We start from the raw sequence: 8,975 nt of genomic DNA, 5'->3' as shown, positions 1-8,975 counted from the left end.
CTTGCAGCATTCCTCAGTAGAGATTTTTTTTTTTTATGATTAACATATATCTTTCAAAAGACAAATTCAGAGTGTTTCATCAACAAAATCTGTCACAGAATAAATACTTGTAAACGGAATAATAAATTTCATCTTTTGTTTACACTTCATGGTGTATTTCATGTGATTCAGCTTAAAACTCCACTAGATTCACTAGATGGTAATTAAGCCTCTTATTTCATTGAACTTGGAGGGCATGATATACATTCAATGTTAACTGTGATTCTAGTTTATTATTTGTGTTTACATATAGACTAGATGTCTCCAAAAGTGCTTATTCACCAAAGAGTCAATTAAGGAGTCTATCAGTAGGCCCTAGTGATTGATACTGTTTCCCTTCCTCAAATTGGAGGGAAAATGTGTTTTTCTTTTTATAACAATTGATATTGATACTGTTGTTATTATCATTGATGTCATGATTATCAAATTGTTATTAAAATCTTGGTAAGATTTAAGACAATGAATTGATGCAAAAAACCCTTTCCAAAAGTCAAGGAAAAGGGTAAACAGGTGAGATAGGTAGGACTAATAACCGACTCCTTGGTGACTAAGCACTTGTAGAGCCATCTATGTGTAAATACAATAAACTTGTATTACAGTGGGCATGGCATGTATTCTTGCCATTCATACTGATTGGGTTAATAACATTAGAAAAAAAAAAAAACATCACAAAACTTAAAAGAAAGAGGAAATCAAGTGAGGTCATGTAGGTCCCCCCAGTTAACTCCTTGGTGGAAAAACACACATACATACACATACACACACACATACATACATATGTACATACATACACATACACACGTACACACACACACACACACACACACACGCACACATGCACGCACGCACGCACGCACGCACGCACGCACGCACGCACGCACGCACACACACAGAGTAAGCAGTACATCTTCCCAAAGTCAATGGATTGACAAAATGAAGCCTGGAAAATGTAAGGTTCACTGTTGTATTGCTCTGTGAAATGTAGCTACACACAGATGGTTCCACAAGTACTCAGCCACCAAGAAACTTAGCAGTTTCCGCGCCCTAACATAAATATTCCCTTAGTTGAGGTTTCGGGAAAATGTTTTTTTTCTTCTATTGTCATTAATGATGCTATTATTATTATTTTATTGACATTATAATTATTAAAGTGATATCCACAATATTAAAAGCATTATGAATTAAAATTAAATATTTCTTAAGAGCACAGAAAAGATTAAACAGGCAAGATAGGTGGACAAGTGATGTGGATCCATATATGCATTTATGCAGTTAATAAACTAAACTCACTTAGGGCATGGCATATCTGTAAATAACCTCTCATGCCACATTGGAGTAGTATTCAGTAACCAAAATATTGTAAATTCACTTTGTAGGAAAATGGGGAAAGTATATTTTCTTTATAGTGTAAATAAATAATCAGTGTTATATAACAACATTGATAACTTTCTTTTCATCTTTATTTTCTGAAGAAAAAACACATTCTCTCACATGCAAAGAATGTATGAATGAGAATTAATAAATCAAGGAAATGAGACTATGATATTATAACATCTTATACATCTAATCATATGAACATAATATCAAAATATCATTTAAACTATATTGGACTGTTGATTTTTTTATTCTCATTCATGCCTTTTTCAATGTTTTAGTAAGAACTGATCATCTAAATGTTCATCTAGTATCTCTTAAGTAAAGTGGATCAAGCCATCATAATTCACTAATCAGTAAGAGTGAATAATTTACAATACTATTTGTCACTTCCAATTTTCATATTGTGGGTAAAAATATGCTAAAATAAAATTCTAAAAAACATTTTGAAGTATATATTACAAAATTGTACTTGTAATAGGCAATTTCACAAGTTAGTCAATATTGCCATGAAATCATTATAATCCTTTATTTACAAATAATTTTCATTTCTTACATTAAGAGCAACTTTATGCTGAATAAAAAATATAGATTTACCAATCCTATGAGTTCTAATCTGCAAGCATATACAGACCAAGATACAAAATCCTCTCCTGCTGATCAGGAAGTGTATAATTTACTAAAATGTTCATAAGGGATATTTGTTAATGTCTGTCCATCATCCAAAACTAGTGTGGCACTAAAAGAGTCCTCCTGGAGGCTTTCAAGCACGGCTTCTCTCTTACGGTGTTTGCCAACAAGAATCAGTACTTTCCTTTTAAGTGAGGGGATTACAGTCTCTAAAGCCATTTGATCAAGCTTAATCTTTGCGCCAGAATCTAATAACTTCACTATTGCGGCATAGCCATCAATCACATCTCGAACAACTCCTTTGGCTCTATAATATTTGGAGCCTAGTTCTTCTGTAATGATTTTAACAACAATTCCTTTTGCTAACCAAGGTTTCTCAGCCTTTCCTTCTTTTTCAACTTTGTTTTTTTTGGCTGCTATTTGTTCCTTTACTTTTTTACTCTCCATTTCCTCTTTCATGATATCATCAAGAGCTGTTCTCTTCTTTGTTTCTTTTCTGACTTTCTCCTCTACCTTTGGCTTGCTTTTTGTTTCTGCCATTAAAATATTTTTGTTGAGGCTACTTCCCTTTAGTGACTTAGATGAGCAGGGAAGCTTCATATCTAAGGATATCACTTCATCTTCATTCTCTCGTTGCAATTCCTTGTATTCCTTTTCTCCTTCACCCTGCTTAGCCCGACCAAGCTCAATTTGTCGGTTGATAAACTCTTGCATTCTTTCCTCCTCATCTTTCTCAAATTTCTCACGTTTCTCCATTTGTTTCTGTCTTCGGATGGTCTCAGGATCCCTGTCGATGTATGCCACATACCATCCCTTTTCAGTTTCATCCACAAGGCAGCGTCCTTCTCGCCCCAGCCACTTGACAAAATCAGTAAGAGTTTCCCATTTTGTGGCGTTCATGTGCACATGGTCTCTGTCTTGGATGTATTCTTGGTACACATTATTGGCATGGACTCTCTTTGTGCCAAACCTTCTCTTCAGAAGGCTTTCATATCCCTCAAGGAACTCTTCTGAGAAGCTGTCCAGGTACTTGTCAGGATCTTCAGCAAAAAGGAGGAGCTGCCGTTGGTGACTTTCGGACATGGTGTGGCACTTAAATCCATTTTCATCACGACATTGTTTCAGACACATCTGACAGTACCACCGCAATTTCTGGAGACCCTTGGCCTTCATCTTATTGGCCAGGTCTTTTGGTGTTCCTTTCTCTGCCTTCCCCATCTTGTCCTTGGTGAGTGAGACACTTTCTGTAGAAAAAACAGTAAACAGTAGAGAGTACATCCCATGCATAGAAATACTTTAAGATATATCGTGGAAGAAATAAATTATGATTACAAAGTTTTGATTGACACCTTAGTATATTATTAGTTTGGAGAATGACTCAACATTTGGCAAATTCTAAGGACAATTACGACTCATATAGGCTGCTAACAGTGGTGTTAGCATATACGTCTCTGTCTGTTTGTCTCTGTTTGTTTGTCTCTGTCTACCTGTCTGTCTGTTGTTCTGCCATTCTCTCTCTCTCTCTCTCTCTCTCTCTCTCTCTCTCTCTCTCTCTCTCTCTCTCTCTCTCTCTCTGTGTCTCTCTCTCTGTGTCTCTCTCTCTCTGTGTCTCTCTCTCTCTGTGTCTCTCTCTCTCTCTGTCTCTCTCTCTCTGTGTCTCTCTCTCTGTGTCTTTCTCAACTGCACAATAAAATCTGATGATGCATTCATTGGTAATTTCTTCTTGATAACAAACTTTTGAGTGACACCTTAGTATATTGCTATTGTTATTTTTTAGAAATTCCTTTATTTTCTTATCATATTATTATTATTTATTTATTTAGTCTGGCCTATCTATCTCTCTATCTAAAAACAATACTCCAAATGCTGAGCATATAAAGAATTCATTATCTGTAATAGTCTATACCATTATCTGTAACACAATCTTTCAAAAACATTAATTTAAAGTATTGTATTAATATTCTGCATTAACAATTAAAAATAAAGTAAACAATAAGACCTACATGAAATGCGATAAACCGAAAACTTTCAGTTTCCCGAAGTGATGCCTGGAATGCCTCTGAAGTATGAACCTGAAAAAATAATATTGGTAAGTAAATTCAACCATAAAAATATGCATCTCAGATACTTTTAACTAATCATATAAATTAAAATAAACAAAAACTTTAAATTTTAGAGATATTCTTAATAACATGAATGATAACAATGTAAACACAGTAGCTAACAATAATACTAATTGTATTAATATATGACTTTCATTAAACTGTTTACCTCAGTGTAGTACATGTATCTTAACAGGTAATTTTATTGATAAGACTTTCAGTGTTGCTTTAATCACTGCAAATCCATAACTGATGTTTATAATACCAAAAAAAAAAAAAAATATATATATATAAATATACATATATATATATATATATATATATATATATATATATATATATATATATATATATATATATCATCATCATCATCCTCTGTCACCATTAAATAGAACTTTTTCTCCTCTTAGTCTTTACTTTATCCCTACATGACAGATTATGTTTCTAACTGATCTTATCTGACGAGAAAATTATGACATCACACAGATAATGAAACTGATGGGTTATTCAAAGTGTTTTAATATTACATTAAAAATTGTAACTCACAAATTTGTTTTTTGTCCTTTTACTTAACTTCTATCATTTACAAACATTAATTTTCTGGAAGGCATCCTTTCTAGTAAACAAGTTCATTACGACTACACAAACCATCTGAAGGAGACAACTACTGTTGCCAATACAGGAACCAACAAGGTCCTTAATTTAGTTTTAAACTTAGCATAAAACAAGTTTAGTTTTTTACTGAAGTAAGGCCATACCAATATTTTTCTTGCACAGCAGGCCTCACGATAATTGTCAGTGGATGGTTAATGGTTAGATAAAATAAATGTGCTGGACATCAAAGGTTATATAGCACTATGACAAAGAACTGGGACCAAAAGGGTAGAAATAAATAAATGTCTAGGATAAGATGTGTTAGTTGTCAAAGGTTGTACAGCACTGAAGGATCTCCCATGTATTCATGGCAGGATACATGGTGGATGCTTTGTTGACAAAGAGGTGGCTGAGGGCTGCAACCCCCCTGTGTGTTCGTTGCAGTTAACTCAACACTGACCAATTCTATGTATATCATTCATATCTTACTGGTATTTTTCATGCCCTCCCCTGCAATTGGGGCCAAGATTGTGAATAGTGGGGTGTTTCCAAGGTAATGGGCTGTAGCAGAGAGTGAGAGGAATCCATTAATACCCACTATTATTGTGATTGTGTGAAGATATTCTAAATATTTATTATAGTTAAGCTATAGATATAAAATGAAAAGAAAGCAAGACCAATCACAACAACAGTGATATCAATGGATTCCTCTAAGCCTCTACGAAGCATATATGTAGAACATTTGCTGTAGAACCCGCACAACCCCTCCAAGCCCCCACATTTCAAGCCCCAATAGCATGGGAGGGAACGGTACCAGGGAAATTGTGGGGTAAAATATGAATAATATACACAAATAATATCATGCTGCTGGGCATGGCATGTATGTACATGCTATACCCACTGTGAGTTTACTTTATTCAATGTTTTTACACACAGATGGATACGCTTGTATTAAGTTACCAATGAGCCAATCACGAGTACTGCCTGTTTTGCCCGTTTACCCTTTTCCTTGATTTACGAAAATATTTTACATTATCTGATTTTGTTGTTACTAATGTTTATAACATTATAGTAATTATAATGTCTATAATAAAAATAACACCATCAATATTCATAGCATTAAAAAAGATATTTTTCCTCCAATTCTAGGATAGGTGAAATCAGGTAAGGTGATAATTAACTCCTTTGTGGCTAAGCACTAGCACAGCCATCTATGTGCAGAGACATTTCACAAAAAAATAAAAAAATGATCATTGCATTTTCCCGGCGGGAATCCTGATGACATGACCATCACATAACAAAATTTTTTTGGCTCGAGGGGCAGAACAAGCCATCATGGGAAAATCTGGCTGCGGGCCAGGTGATGCAAACTTGCTGACATGAGCTGATGGCCAGGAAAGACTTGCCATGAGTGCACAAACCTCTTGGGAGGGTAATTAGACTCATTTGGTGGTTTTGCATTATTCTCATCAATAAATGAGTGGAATGTAATGTCTGTGAGCCATGACTGGAAGAGCACTGGCTCCAAGACAGATGCCATTTCCATGCTCAGAATCATATTCCTGGCACTGTGAGCGGTGGTGCATGTTGTATTACAGAAAATTGAATATCATGGAAAAAAAAAGAAAAAAAGTGACACAAATAACAAAATGTTAATTTGTAAAGAATTTTCTATTGCTGAGTTATAGACTACCTAGAGAGATGATATGGAGTCTGTGCAAAAAAACAGTCTATTACCATCTAAAATGCAAATCAAATGACAAATATGGACATTGGAAAATGGCAAAAAAACTAAAAATGCATATGCATAAAAAGAGAAAATAACATTGCAAATAAGAGGCACAGAGTCTTGTCACCACACACACGTGTTTGCATTTGCCTGGCCTACAAGCTGCATACCCAGCAGATCTGAGGGGTTAATAATACTGAAGTAACTATATTTACAATAACATAATGTGATCTCTATTGACTATTTTTACAAGAGTTCCAGTCACAGGTGTGCAGTGGTAAGGTTGAGCGCATGACCGACATGCAGGAGAGCCAGATGCAACTCTGTCTGACATTCTCTCCTGCCATGAATATGTGAAGGATTCTTTGTTTTCCTAGATTAAACAATATAGCATCTGATTGGGTACTGTGATTACAGCAGACTTCTAGAATTACACACTGCACTCACGCGACCAGGAATCCCGGAAAAAAAGTCAACAGACCATATAGTAAATGTAGCTTAACCCAATGGCGACGGGTCACGCCTATTGCCATCATAACAATACGCCAAAGCCCCCCGAGGCAATGATTCGGCTTGATGTACTGAATTCACGCGCTCAAAGTCGGCGCGTTGCTGCCGTTCGCCAGAGCGTAGAGTTTTTAAAAATTTTCTATACCCGTCGCCAATGGGTTAATAATATAGCTACACAGAATAATTCATTATAGTGTCTGCAACTCCCCAATCCACACAATGGAAGACAAAGAATCTTACACATATTCACAGGAGGATAGAGCACACAACGGACATGCAAAAGCGCCTGATGACGAGTCTGTCCTAAACCCTATTCTGCCATACACATGTGGTGGATTCCTTGTCGTCCAGCGCAGGGGTTGGAGGCAGCCATCCCCCTCAGAGGGTTCACAGCCCTATGTATTTAATTATATATTGACCAATTCTGTTATATTACTCATATCTTCTGCAATTTCCCTGGGACCATTCATGCCCTCCCCTGCTATCGGGTTCTAAAACTGTAAGATCGTAGGTATTGGGGTGGGTGGGGGTTTCCTCGGCATTATTTCTATAAAAACACATAGTAGAGAGTGAGGAATTGACACCAATATCGCTCGTGCGAAGGTATTCTGAATATTTACCTTCTTTTATATGATTATCTAAACGTTTACCCAAAGGAATAACAAGATCGCGAAGTCATACCGGTTTACTACTATTTTACATCTAAATCTTTGTAGTTATGTAATGAATAAACGCCATACATGCTTGCAATCACAACACCAACAACAACATGAGATAAATTATCGATATTCTTCGTCTATTTACCTCTAATATGAGACAAGGTTCAGCTTCTAGGAAAATGTAAACAAATAACAGAGATCGGTTAGGTAACGGTACAGCTGACTTCTTTTGAAAATTTGCTCGCATAATTTCCCAGCATTAGAACACGTTAGTAAACTGTCTGAAATATAAACTGTGCATATATTCGAAAAGTTTTTTTTTTTTTTTTTTTTTTTTTTTTTTTAATCCTTTGAGCAGTCTCTTCCTCCCCTTCCCCTCCCTCTTCCCTCCAATGTCTCTTCCTCCCAAGAGCGTCATTTCAGCTTTTTTCTTAGAAGGGGCAACGGTGGGTAGGCGAGCAAAGTGAACAATAAAAGAAAAAAAAATCTAGGGGCATTCGTAAGCTATAACCGGACCTAATTGACTCTTTATTCTATTCCACTACTCTCCCTACCTGTCTCTCTCTCTCTATCTCTCTCCCTCTCACTTTCTTTCAACACCAGTCTCGCTCTGTCTGCAGTCTGTACGAGTGTACGTGTGTCAATGTCAGTCAGTCAGTCAGTCTGTCTGTCTGTCTCTCCGATATTTTTCATATGAAATGTACCCTTTTGTGTAAACAAAGAGTATACTTTATTAGTTATTATTAGTTAATATTAGTATTAGTTAAGGAGGAGCGACATTTTCAGTGGAGACTTGCACATATAAAAGCCTGTGATCGTCACTAGATATGCACGCATGTGTGTGTGTGTGTGTGTGTGTGTGTGTGTGTGTGTGTGTGTGTGTGTGTGTGTGTGTGTGTGTGTGTGTGTAGATAGATAGATATGTAGATAGATAAATACATAGATAGATAGATAGACAGATAGATACAAATATTAATATACATACTAACACACACACACACACACACACACACACACACACACACACACACACACACACACACACACACATATATATATATATATATATATATATGTCTATATATACACATGTCTATATATACATATACATATACATATATATATATGTATATATATGTCTATACACACACACACACACACACACACACACACACACATATATATATATATATATATATATATATATGTGTGTGTGTGTGTGTGTCTTTCTCTTTCTCTGCAATCCTCCATGAACTAACTCTTTTAGGAGTTAAGGGCAAGCTTCTGCTATGGATAAAGGATTATCTATCTTTGAGAAGAGCAAAAGTGTGGTATCAA

At 35.8% G+C, this 8,975-nt stretch overlaps 2 protein-coding genes across 2 annotated transcripts in view; one reads left to right on the top strand and one right to left on the bottom strand.

Annotated features, from left to right (window-relative positions):
- Positions 1–1,481: 1,481 nt before the first annotated feature.
- On the bottom strand, positions 1,482–7,868 carry LOC125036175 (DNA/RNA-binding protein KIN17-like). Its single transcript, XM_047628614.1, has 3 exons — positions 7,783–7,868; positions 4,047–4,115; positions 1,482–3,287 (listed from the first exon to the last, which is right to left on the bottom strand). Exon 3 carries the CDS (start codon positions 3,259–3,261, stop codon positions 2,074–2,076), a length of 1,188 nt encoding a protein of 395 aa, XP_047484570.1. The 5' UTR covers positions 3,262–3,287; positions 4,047–4,115; positions 7,783–7,868; the 3' UTR covers positions 1,482–2,073.
- Positions 7,198–8,975, top strand: part of LOC125035877 — a 30,527-nt gene continuing 28,749 nt past the window's right edge. The window contains exon 1 of the mRNA XM_047628190.1: positions 7,198–7,336. Coding sequence (XP_047484146.1) covers positions 7,198–7,336 — 139 coding nt within the window. The remainder of the gene's footprint in view (positions 7,337–8,975) is intronic.

Source organism: Penaeus chinensis, chromosome 20, assembly GCF_019202785.1.
Source record: "Penaeus chinensis breed Huanghai No. 1 chromosome 20, ASM1920278v2, whole genome shotgun sequence".
NCBI classification, from domain to species: domain Eukaryota; kingdom Metazoa; phylum Arthropoda; class Malacostraca; order Decapoda; family Penaeidae; genus Penaeus; species Penaeus chinensis.
Note: the sequence above shows the minus strand (reverse complement) of the source record. Positions and strands in the feature narration are given on the sequence as shown.

What these genes read in the sequence shown, in the direction of transcription:
- LOC125036175 (XM_047628614.1), bottom strand. Translation starts at nt 3,261, where the DNA reads ATGGGGAAGGCAGAGAAAGGAACACCAAAAGACCTGGCCAATAAGATG.